At 40.9% G+C, this 12839-nt stretch overlaps 1 protein-coding gene across 7 annotated transcripts in view; it reads left to right on the forward strand.

The window, feature by feature from the left end:
* The window catches only part of npas2 (neuronal PAS domain protein 2), a 61546-nt gene that overhangs the window by 43338 nt on the left and 5369 nt on the right, over positions 1-12839 (forward strand). For 3 of the 7 annotated variants that reach the window (XM_035942467.2, XM_023297287.3, XM_023297286.3), the window contains exons 9-21: positions 665-783; positions 2765-2847; positions 2945-3051; positions 3165-3312; positions 3397-3481; positions 5047-5173; positions 7782-7879; positions 8013-8099; positions 8515-8700; positions 10698-10907; positions 11331-11515; positions 11888-11980; positions 12079-12289. In XM_035942467.2, coding sequence (XP_035798360.2) covers positions 665-783; positions 2765-2847; positions 2945-3051; positions 3165-3312; positions 3397-3481; positions 5047-5173; positions 7782-7879; positions 8013-8099; positions 8515-8700; positions 10698-10907; positions 11331-11515; positions 11888-11980; positions 12079-12289 — 1739 coding nt within the window. The remainder of the gene's footprint in view (positions 1-664; positions 784-2764; positions 2848-2944; positions 3052-3164; positions 3313-3396; positions 3482-5046; positions 5174-7781; positions 7880-8012; positions 8100-8514; positions 8701-10697; positions 10908-11330; positions 11516-11887; positions 11981-12078; positions 12290-12839) is intronic. The other 4 variants (XM_055017066.1, XM_035942468.2, XM_055017068.1 and 1 more) reach the window with 4 other exon arrangements.

Here is a 12839-nt window from a genome sequence, read left to right on the forward strand (position 1 = left end):
CTGATGTAGTGTTCACTTGTCATAGTTACAGTGATACTGTGCTGCTATCTTGCAATGACAGAAATCTTCAGCAGATTCGTGGATCCAGACTATAAGCCGCATCATTGTCAGACTCTAATCACTTGGTCCTTGTGTCATTTCTGACCGTCCCTGAAAATTCCTCCAAATCTGTTATACCGTTTTTGAGTAATGTTGCTCACAGACAGACAGACAGACAAACAAACGTACGCTTATTGTCACATAATTCCGCCGTTCCTTGGCGAAGTAGTAAAGAAAGCCAGGTGGTATTCTCTCTGTCCAGTTTTGTCCACCGATCCACTAAGGATGCACGAATTTGTCAGCTATGTAGGGTGTGGTCGTGACAGCTGCACATTTGAAACCCATTTTGACCGTAATTTCACAAATTTGTTCATTTGTAGATGGGCCGAGACAGTAATTTTTCCCATTACGTTAATTTCATTAACAATTTCTGCCATTTTAAGGTGTTTCGTGGTTGTTATATACTTGGGGTTGTGAAGTAAAATCCGTTAAGATGTAAAGATGTTCCTGAGGGAGGCTGAGACTGGCATTAGTTTTGCTGAAAAAGGGGCACGGTACGGGACCTTTAATTTATCATGTCATGCATGAAAAACAATGTGCCTAAGACGTGCTCCTTGTCACACAGTGCCTACGTCTTCTTGTAACGGGCTTGAGTTGACGTTACCAAGAAGTCTGCAGTCATCGCTGGAGGAGCAGGTCTGCCTCATTGCTACTGTACGATTAGTCACTCCACAGTTTCTAAAGGTAAGAAAAGCTTGGATCTTAAAACTAATGCCTTTGTGTTAGATATGTCTGCTGTCATTACTCCCAAAGGAGTAGCAGTCAGAGTCTGCATGGAAACAGTGGGCTGAGGTTCACGGCACAAGAGGGATGACACCTTTTGGTCCGTACCGACTCTTTCGCAGTCAATGGAAATGTCTCATGGCACACAGGTTCAGTGTGGCACATTGTGCACCTTTCCATTGATGACATCATTTCCATCTGAACCCAGAGGTGCTCCATGAGTTGAAGCCTGGACACTTGTCAGGTTCCAGAAGTACATTAAAGTCACAGTCATACTGCTGTAACCTTTCTGAGATCAACTCAGATCACAATAACAATTTAACACTTACCTCTGCCCTTCCCAAACATTAAAGGATAGTTATAAAAGGGCTCAAATTCAGTAATGGCTCAGGCAGGATTAACTTCTCTTGCATTTGAGTGCAAATAATATTATTTATAGCGTGGCAAGTGCCATCAAAATCCTGTCAGTTCAGAAGAACCAGATGTATTGGACAGGCTTCAACTCTCCCTCACTGCTTATTCCAAAATGTAGAAGACATTGATTGCACTGATTTGCCTGATGGAATGACTGTAACAATAACTTTTGGACCAAATGACATTCAACAGTTTTTTTTCCCCTCAGATTGTCAGACTCAAGAAGAATCCTTTGCAAATGCTTTGCTTTTATTTGTTGCTTTTGATCGCTACACAAAACACAGTTTTCCTCCCACAGAGTAATTGTCAGTCGTCACACGCTTTTGTTCTCAACAAACCTTCGGTGTTCAAGGTTCAGCTCCCAGGAAACATGCAGAACATACAAACACAAACAAAAATGTGATCACAAAGTGATTTTGCATCAACAAGATTGTCAGGGACTCCTGTCAAATGCTACAGCAGGAGTTACCCAACTTTTCAGCCCCTGACCCCCGAAACCAATGTGGAACCTCACATTCACACCTACGGTCAATTTAGAGTTATCAGTTAACCTCAGCATGTTTTTGGACTGTGGGAGCAACATGTGGCAGCATTAAACCCTCTGAAGCCCAGAATTCGCCAGTGTGATTAAAAAGCATGTTGTCAGCCAAAACACACAGAAATTACAATATTTGTCAGCAGCAAAACTGTAAAAGTAGCCAGATTGTGAACAATCCTTGAACTAATTATCTGTGACTCACTGTTTGGTTGGGAAACTTCACCAATCTAAGCTTAAAATTGTGATATTTGGTGAAAATCACTTAATTCTTCATGCCTCGTTTAAAAAAATTGTCAAAAATAAAGCATTTTCCCTAATTATATTCTGTGAATAACAAAAAAAAAATTTGCACTCCCAGATCTAACCAAGAAACCAGTAGATACTCGGCTTCAGCCAACAATCACATGACTGAAATTCAGGGACTTTTCGGAACTAGCTTGAACTGCAGGCTGTGTTTAAACAGAGCAGATAGGAGACAAGTGTGGAAACAGAAATGTAAGCAGTAAACATTCAATAAAATGCATAATCATTGCTATTTTTCAACATTGGTGACACCTATGGGCACTTGGAAAGAACTGACATGTGGAGTCCAGGTTTTTAAACTTTTCTATTTAGCCCAAAAGATATTCTTGAGTGCTCTGTGCTTTCTACCATTGTGGTGCTGAATTCATTGAGATGCAGGGCTTTATATTGAAAAATGAGCCCACCTTGAGTAAAAACATGACAGGACCAAAGTAAAACGTCTTGGGTTTCAGAGAGTTAGCTGCTGTTTATATCTTTCAGAACAGATTTTGCTAAAATATGCTTTTTCTTGTAATTTTTAAAATTTGATTTCTGGAATTCATCTAAGAGCTGAGGAATAATGTGGACCTGAAGTTCAACTGTTCAACTTGTACCACTAAAGCAAAAACAAGACGTAGACACGAAGCTAATTTGTTGCTTTGCTATAAGATCTTAATTCAGACTTTCTGTGTCTTTGCCTCTGTTCAGGATTTGTGTAATGTGGACGATCCTTGTGATGAATTCACTTCTAGACACAGCCTGGAGTGGAAGTTCCTGTTTTTAGATCACAGGTAAAATATCTTCATGATCCCAACAATCATCAGGGTAGATGTTTAGCAAGAAACCATAGTATCTCTTACATGTTTCCCATCTTCTCTCATTTTTCAGAGCTTCACCAATCATAGGCTATTTACCCTTCGAGGTTCTTGGAACTTCTGGCTATGATTACTATCATGTGGATGACTTGGAGCTCATAGCTCAGTGTCACAACCAATGTAAGTCACTCGTCTGTTGCATTTCATCACCACCAGATCCAGGAATCTATCTCAGATAAATTTGAAAACTGCACGAACACTCTGATATGCGGTTTGTTTTTTACCCTCCACAGTAATGCAGTTTGGAAAGGGTAAATCCTGCTATTATCGCTTCCTGACCAAAGGCCAGCAGTGGATTTGGTTGCAGACTCACTACTACATTACTTACCACCAGTGGAACTCCAAACCTGAGTTCATTGTCTGTACTCACACTGTCGTCAGGTAAGTTCAGGATGTGTGTAGTGCTTGTGGTTTTTGGATTAAGTTGGCTTTACACTTGTCACATAACTCTTTGTCGTCATTCAGTTATGCTGAGGTGCGAGCTGAGAGGAGGAGAGCGTTAGGTCTTGAAGAGCTGTCTCCGCCTGAGATCGCTCCGTCCTCTGTGAAGGTAAGAGTCTGACAACACGTGACGTTTACGAGGTCGGACTTCAGAGGGTTGTAATGTGTTAGCGAGGTATGTTGAGCTGAAAGCCAGAGTTTTCAGTGTCGTGAAGGCAGCTCTCTTTTCACCTGCTAGATCTCCGTAGTAACATATGCGGCAGAGCTAACCTGGTCCGGAGGAGGTTATGTTCAGTTTCGGATTCAGATCATTTCCTGACAATGTTTTCTGAGTGACACAGGTTTTCAGGTGGGGGAATATGATTTATCTGTAATCCTGTTCAGCTGTACATTACTAAAACCGCTGAATGAAGCCGTGCAGTTACAGTATCCCTCACTGTAGTCATTGTGTTGCTATGGGAACCCGATATGTATTCAGATGGCGATGCAGTAATCGCGTAAATATGTTTTTATGCTTGATTTGCTGTGAAGTCCGTTTACACTGCTGGTACTGCAGCAGATAGAATGCATACTGCAAAACTGATTAGTTATTACAGCGTTTATTCAATCAATAACAATCATTTAATTTAGATTTAGCCAAAAAAATTACAGTGATATCCTTCATAATGGGACAGTGTCCGACCTAAATGCACTTCAGTATGATGTCATGTTTACATATATGAAGTTTCGAGTTTAACGGCTTTAATGTGCAGCCATCAGATAGACATAAGCGTCTGCGTTGATCGATAAAATAGATATATTAATGCGTTTAACCCTCGTGTTGTCCTGTGGGTCAAAATTGACCCATTTTAAAGTTTGAAAATGTGAAAAAAATATATGTTTTCACAGTGAAACTTCGGATGTCCACATTTTCAAGATTTTTGGGAAATCTTTTAACATTTTTTGGTGGAAAAAAAGGAATGTTAAAAATGTTTCTTAAGAACATCCACAAAAAAATCAACCAAAATCCAGCGAATTTCGCTGGATTTTGGTTGACTTTTTTGTGGATGTTCTTAAAGAAAATATTAGAAGTTTTCTGATATATATGTAATCACTTTAGATATTTTTAGGACTTTTTTGGAAGATTTTTACTCATTTTTTGAAAATATTTACAAGAATTTTCTTTTCTTCCAAATTTGGGTGATTTTTTTTAAATAAAGGAATTATTGGAATTTTCTTCCTGAAGGTTTTGCAAATTTTCAGAAATTTGGGGAATTTTTTGGCAGAATATTTGGATTTTTTTCAGACAAGGAAACAATATTTTTGGTGCCTGTAAATGAGGACAACAGGAGGGTTAACAGGTTTTTACCAGCATTCCTGTTTTGCATTATTTGCAGGAGCAGCTCCTTGTTGTTCTCCATTATAACAACATGCTGTCTGAAGAAGGCGACACACGATCGATTCATTTTGTCACGTGACGCCCCTGTTATGTGAACGTGCACAGAGTGTGAAGCAGAAAGTCCGATTTAGCAAACAAAGCTGATAACTACCTTCGTGATACCTGTTATCTCTGACTGGGGTTTTAGCTTTAGTCGAGCCGACTTACACAAAGAAATGTCAGACTTGCTTCGCAGTGCAGCCCTCAGGTCAGCTTTAAATCTGACCCTCTGTGCTGAACATATCTCTGTGTTCCAGGCTCAGGAGCTGTACTTGGACATCTGCTCCACACTGGACGCTCCACGGGACAGAAACAGCGGTGCACGTTCGGTGTCCTCCCACAGCTCCCGGAAGTCCTCCCACACAGCGCTGTCAGATTCTGCATGTGAGTCATCCTCTGCTCCCAAAAGTGCTAACTCACTCAACAGCAAGTCATTATGGACACAAATCCAAGCTCCTGCTATGGGTGGAGGATGGACTATTTAACTTACTGCTCTGTTGATGGGTTTAACTTGCAAATTAAATTTTTTTCCCTTTAAATTTCTGAGAAAATCCCACAGTTGATCCTCTGTTATGTAATCTGACTAGAATTTCAGCGGTAAAACTGCAAATGAGCAGACCAGACATCATTGCAGCGCCTACTTTGATATATGTGCTGCTGACGCATCTGTGATGAAAGGTTTCCAAGGCTTGCTTTAGCGAGCCCCCGTTCTCTCTGACTTTGCTGGACTTCCACCCACCAGCCACTGTACTAAAACAGTTCACCCCCATCTGCATATTTATAAGGAATACACGGCAGCAGTGGCAGATTGATTGCAACTGAAAAGTAAACACAGCGCTGCTATCTTCCTGTTGCCCACACATATATACACTTTATTCATAAAACTGCAAAAATAGTTCAGGGTGTGTGCTAAATGGGTGCAAATGGCGTCAGCAGTGAGTCCTCTATTACAGGTCACTCCCTCCTCTGTCTCACATATTTACTGCCTGCCATCACTACTCCCATCTAAATACAATGCCAGAAAGAATAATCTTTAAGAAAATGAGCTTGTTGATGATTTGTTTCTTCGCTTCATCCTATTGTGTTGCCTACAATGAAAAATCGTTCACTGAATGCATCACAGTTTGTGGGTTTAAGTCAGTTGCAGAATGAGGTGGCTTGTGAATCAGCAGTATTGTTATACAACTCTATAAAAAAAACAAAACAGAAATGCATTTCATAAGTTGTTTCAGTTTTGCCTAAGAAAAGCTGCAGTTAAGGGAGAAAAAGCTCCCTTTTAAAGAGGCGAGACTGTTTGTGTTTCTGTTTATGTTAAGTCTGATTTAAAGGGGAACTTAGTTGATATGACGCATCAAAGTCAGGTTTTAGGGAGTGCTGCTTTTATGTGGAAGCTTTTTAAAGCCTTCTGTGGCTCCAGTGGGAACTCTGATGTGATGTGATGTTGCTTGAGTCGACATCAGCTCAGTCTGAAGCTACAACTTGAAAAACGAAAAGTAAAATCGAGGGGAGCTTGAAAGTGCCATGTTACTCATCTGAGTTTTAAGGTCAATATGTCAAGGCTTCATTTGCAGCTACAAGAATTACATACACCTGGATATCTGACCATACTGACCCCCTGAGGTGCATTGTGGGTAGTGTCGGCATTGGGTTTCAACAGGGATTGATTTTGCATTGATTTTGGTGCTTATTTTAAAAGAACTTAATAAAGGGCAACTTTCCATTGTACAGTGTAGACAGTTAGAGGACAGAAAAAATGGTCCTTGTTGTCCCTTCAACTTTAACCCTCTAAACAGTTTCTGGGTGGCAGTTTCTGGGCATTTTTTGCTGCTGTCATATTTTTACTCACTCTGGGCTCATTTCATTTCATTTCATTTCATTTCATTTCATTTCACTGCAGTATAAAGTCATGCATCTCTATGGAAACAGCACAGCCAGGGCTAAAAGTAGAGAGAACTCAAATAATGTCCTTAGTGCAGAGTCTCAAAGTTATAATGCCATAATATTTAAAAAAGAAAAATATAAAGTTAAATTTCTTTTATTTATTTTACAGACAGTTAAAAAAAGAATGAACTGGAATGAACATATTGCGCACAGGTTACCAACGCTGAAAAAATGGTGATTGTACATACTATAGACATTTTGCTGCTTACTTTTCACTCTGCCAAGGAACACGGTGGAGTTATGTGGCGATCGGTGTACGTTTGTCCATTTGTTAGTCTGTCTGTGCGCAACGTAACTCAAAAACACACTAACGGATTTGGATGAAATTTTCAGGGAAGGTCAGAAATGGCACAAGGACCAAGTGATTAGATTATGGCAGTGATGCAGCTTATAGTCTTGATCCATGGATTTGTTTAATATTTCTGTATCATTGCAAGATAGCGGCACACCGTCACTGTAACTATGACAACAAGTGAACTCTTCTTCAGCTGCCTACTGACAATCACATGATTGCGATCCTACTACAAATCCACCGTTGTGGACTAATCGTGTCTTATCCGTCGAAAATCAAACAGTGACTGTGCAGCCTTGGCAGAGTGCTACGCTCCCTGAGTACTTTACTTGTTTAATTTGTGTCCATACTTGTCTCCTATCTGCTCTGTGTAAAAACAGCCTGCAGGTTATTCAAAAAGTCCCTGAATTTTTTTAGTGTGACTGTTGATCGCAGAGTCATTTCACAAACTTACAATAAGAGCAAAACACTCACAACTTCACTGTCATCATTAACTTGTTAGACCAATAATTACAAATTCTCATTATTAATTGCTGGTAGGTGTGAAAATGAAGCCTACAAAGGTTGCAGTAGCACACTTACAGTTAAAGGGTTTCATAAGAAACTGTATCCCACTCGTGAATTGAGTTAATCATCAAGACATTTATTTACTCACTCTTTGTTGGAGTTATTATCTCACAGAGAAAACCAGGTGATTATGAACATATCCAGAGTCTATTTTACCAAAGTGTGTTTAGAAGTGTTGTTTCTCTTCTGCAGCAGCTAACTCCTACACTGATGCCTGCACACCGTCATGGCAGTCTGCTTCCATTGGACCAGAGAAGACGTCTGTCAGACTCCAACCGAGCAGTTCAAAGGTAAGTTCATACAATGCTTATGTGAGTCTCTCTGTCTCTGGAGATAATATTGGCGGTGAGAAACAATGTGACACAATATCATGTCACCAATTGTGTTAAATTGGGCAACCTTTTCCTGTTTTTTTCCCTGTAGAATTTGGCACAAAGACAAAATTCCTTTGACCTTGTTCCCCAAATGAGCCTCCCCCTTTCTCCTACCTGCAGCAAGCACTCCGCAATGGTTAGTGTTTAGATTTCCTCTCCTCCTGTTGCCTTCCTCTCTTCTGTTTGTGTACAATATCTTACTGTTATGACTGTTGCCGCCGTGTGTGTTTATTTCATCTGCTGCTTCTGTACTGTGCCTCTCAGTACGGTTGTGGCATTACAAGTGCAAAAGACAGTTAAGGGGAAGAAATGAGACATCACAGTATATCTGAAATGTTTTTTTTTTTGCCTGAGCTTTCTACATACTCAAGAAATCAGTCACGTGCATCATTTTTGAAAAGATGGAAGACTGATGTACTTTCATCATCGCAAGAATAAAGCATTACGTGACTCATGCTACCTGATTGCAGCCGCATTTGTGAGTTCTTCTGAACACAACGGTGCCTGAAAGAGGTTTTGCTCATGTCTGTTCCCAACTGCTCTCTTTTCAGCAACAGCAGTCACAGCAGCATCAGCAGCAGTCCTCCATGTATCAGCTGCAGCAGCCTCAGCTCGGCGTAATGAACCAGCTGAAGGAGCAGCTGGAGGAGAGGACGCGCATCCTGCAAGCTGACATTAAGACGCAGCAGCAGGAGCTGCACGACATTAAGGAGAAGCTTCAGCTCGCAAATCTACAGGTAGCAATCCCACTATAAAAGAAAACACTTCTAAGTCCGTCGCTGTAGTAGAAAGTAGCATCAACAACATTCAGATTGTTTTACTTTGAAGAGTGAAAAGCTTTTTTGCAACAAGCTGCAATTCCTTTCCTCCTCTGTGACAGTAAGCTGGATATCTTTGGACAAAACAAGACGTTTAAGAAAACACTTTTCCACATTTTTCACCATCTTTTCACATTAGAGAGCAAACAGCTGATAGATTCATCCAGAAAATAAAATCTACCGTGACGATAACCATTAGTTTTGGTTTTGTTTTCTGCATTTTGAAAACATTGAATTTCTTTTACAGAGTGGTAACTACAAAGTTTATTCTACCTATTAACAGATTATTTAATCCATACATATCAGCTGTTAGGAAAATTGTTTGTTGATTGATTGATTGTTGTGAACTTCCATCATCTAGTCCTTGCAGTAGTGGTTGAATGGCTCCACCTAGAGGTCAGCGCTGACTCCTACATGACCCACATAACACGCAGGGAGAGTCCGTGGAAGGGTTCACATAAGAAAGACAAGTTCTCTCTTTGTTTCACGTCACTGCCTCCTGGGTGTGACGGCGACATGAGATGAGCTTTGATTAGAAACACAAGTACGCAGTTTATTCCCACACATCAGGTGAATTCTAGTGACTGTGACTCATGTTCACTTTGCACTCTTCAGGGAGGTTTGCACAAAACAGCTTGTGAACAGCAATTAGCATGAGCTCCCCGCAGCTTTCCAGAAAAAGTCCGTTTTTTACATGAATCATTTTAAATGTTTGTTTTCAGTCCTGTTATCCGTCTCTAACAGACTTTTTGCTAACTGCCACAGGGATGCCCGTCCTTGGTGACTAATTTCTGTGTTTACTTTCAGTCAGACTCGAAAACAAATGTTTGAAATGATTCATGTAAACATCTGCTTTCTGTGGAATGCTGCAGGGAGCTCTGGCTTATTGTCCCTCTGAACTCTCCCAATCTCTGCAGTGAGGGCGAAGAGTGCAAAGTTAGTGTAACACTTAGAGCCACAATAATGAGAAATATTCCAGGGATTATCTTTTAACTAGTCAGTTAAACTCAAATTGAGACTCTTTGCTTGTCAGCGTTACCTCACCTAAACATGAATACTTCTAAGGCACTGCAGACATGGATGTTCACAAAAACTATTTCTACATGATATGTAGCATTGGTATCATATTGTGGACTGTGTTGTACTTTTTTATCATATGTTTTATAACACATTTTCAAGAACAGTTGCTACCAGTTATTCCCCATAGTGAAGTGCTACAGAGCAGAAACAACAGTTCCTTCCCACAGGCTGTCAATCTGATGAACAATGAAATCAGTCTATTGAATCCCTAAGCATGAATCACTGTATGTTAAATACATGTTACTTTTTTCACTCCAGTTGCATCCCTCTCTGCTTTATTACACAATTGTCCATCTAGCTCACATAAATAAAGTATCAGTAATCATGTATTTATTGGTATTACCTGTATTGTATTCCTGTGTCATGTGAATCTGCACACTTTGCATTAAAGTTTTTAACATGCTTCTTTAAGTTTATCTATAGCTCTATGTAGAAGTTCAACCCCTTTGTGCATACGATACCATTCAAAAGTTTGGGTTCACTTAGAAGTGTCCTTAATTTTGAAAGAAAAGCAGTTTTTTTCTATGAACATAACATTGAATTAATCGGAAACACAGTCTAGACATTGTTAATGTGGTGAATGACTATTCTGGCTGGAAACGGCTGATTTTTAATGGAATATCTCCATAGGGGTACAGAGGAACATTTCCAGCAACCATCACTCCTGTGTTCTAATGCTACATTGTGTTAGCTAATGGTGTTGAAAGGCTAATTGATGATTAGAAAACCCTTGTGCAGTTATGTTAGCACGTGAATAAAAGTGTGTCTTTTCATGGAAAACGTGAAATTGTCTAGATCATTGTTAAATTCATCTTGTCCGTTTCTGTGTGTGTCAGATGTTGTTACAGCAGCCTCTCCACAATGACTTTGGCCAGGTGCAGCAGCAGCAGCAGCCTCAGCAGCAGGGTCCGGGCAGGCCGGCCCAGCAGAGCCAGGGCTCGGGGGTCATCAGGCAGCTCTCAGGCCACCCGAAACCACCAGTCTGCGGGTCTCACAGCTCGTCGCCTCACTCACTCCTGAGAGAGAACAGCTCGCCGTCCACGCAGGTACAGAGCTGTGTGAGAGGAAAATCCAGATTTGAAGTCAAACACGGCTGTTCTAAAAACTGTTGAATGGTGTAGAATCAAATTACCTTCAGTTATCATCAACTCAACAGAACGCTACTTTTGGATTCAGTTGCTAATATCAGTCTGTTATAAAAATAAATTCTAGCAACATGTGGCAGCTGTGTGTTATGCTTTCAAGTTATACTTTACTTTGTAGCACAAATTGTCAAAATGGATGTTTTAATGATCCATTTTGATCCTTAATACAAAGCTGGTTTTCCTGCCGCCTCATCTTAGTGCATTTTCACTGGCAAGCTGGTTTCAATTTTATGTTGACTGTTGGATTCTGGTATTTTATAAGCTGTCAGTAGGTGTCCAGTGTTTCTGATCAGTCTGTACTGCATTTGCTTCGTTTGATTGCAGGTCCAGCAGAGGATTCCCCGAAGCGGACAGGCACCGTCGGTGAGTTTACCTGTGCAGACAAACACGAGTCTGACGATGCCCTTCTACAGCAACCCCATGATGTTCTCTCAGACCAACACAAGGCCTCAGCATGATGCAAACCAAAGACACACAGAGAACCAGTTCAGCCCAGATGGACAACTACGGTGAGACACTGAAAAAGACACTCGATACTCAGTGGCAGTACGGCAGACACTATGTAGCACAAAGCAGTATACGAAGTAGCAGGTAGTGGATCTTTTGTTTGTGCTGATTCTACTGGCTATGACAAGACATTCATTTTGGTTCTCCCCTCTGATAGGCACAATCTCGTTTTTTTACTTAATGAAAAGTAAAACAGTAGTTTCTGTAAAGTTTAAGTTCAAAAAGAAAGACCTGCTGAGATCAAAGATGTCCTTTATCTCTTTGATGAAACAGGAAAAATATTCAAGCCAGCTCTTCATGCTCTGGCATCCTGCTTTGACTTTTACTTACTGCATACGTGGAGTTTTCCCACTGACGCATTTCCTTTCCTGCAGAATGCTCCTCAACCAACCAGTGCAGACGCTGGTTCCCACTAGCAGCGTCACCACGCAGCCTTCCCAGTGCAACATGGGCCTCTCCCAAACCATGTGAGTGACCAGAATGCACGTACACTTGTACTCGCTTGTCTGTTTGTGTGGCGTTATCTCATATTGAGCCTGAGTGCTTCCTTGTGCCGTCCGTACAGATACACCTTGGAGCAGCAGATCATCGCCCCCTCATTCTCCATGCAACAGGTCAACTGCAACGCCGTCCTCGTGCCCTCTCCGGTCTTCACGTCCCCCATAATGATCCCACACAACAGCTTCATGACGCATCAGTCCCAGTCAGCCTACAACGCTCAGCCTCAGTCCTCTCAGCACTCCCTGCAGCTCCAGCAGCCCCAGCAGTTCTTTCAGGTACTACAAACATGTCGTTTATGATGCAGCATTATTAGTCAGTAATTTGTGGCAGACTGTTGCATAATGCTGCTTAATGGATTTACCTGAGGGTGTCTTTTTTTTTTTTAAATTTATGATGGGTTTAGGTATTATACTCCCTCTGAATACCTAGTTACCACAGCAACAGGCTGCCGTGCTGTTTCCACAGGGTCTAAAATCTCAGCTTCATCCACAAGCTGAGATGCGACCTAAAATGATTTTGGTCAGATTTGAAGTCATGTTATACTCTGTTATGTTCTCCAGACATTTTTTTATCAACTCGCCAGATGTTAAAAACCTGCCTTAGATAAGTAACGTGGTCAGTGTGATGGAAAATCACAGTTCATCAGCAGATTACCTAAATCCCTCTGCAGGCCAAAACATCCTTGGAAACATCCAGAGAATACTGCTTCACTTTAATCAGAGCGTCTCACTGTGAAGGTTCAAGCAATCACTTAAGAATTTTTTTCTATGCCCCTTTTCAATAGTGTAAAAAAAAAATCTATATATACATACATAATTGGACAAT

The sequence above is a fragment of the Amphiprion ocellaris genome, chromosome 14 (genome assembly GCF_022539595.1).
Source record: "Amphiprion ocellaris isolate individual 3 ecotype Okinawa chromosome 14, ASM2253959v1, whole genome shotgun sequence".
NCBI lineage: Eukaryota > Metazoa > Chordata > Actinopteri > Pomacentridae > Amphiprion > Amphiprion ocellaris.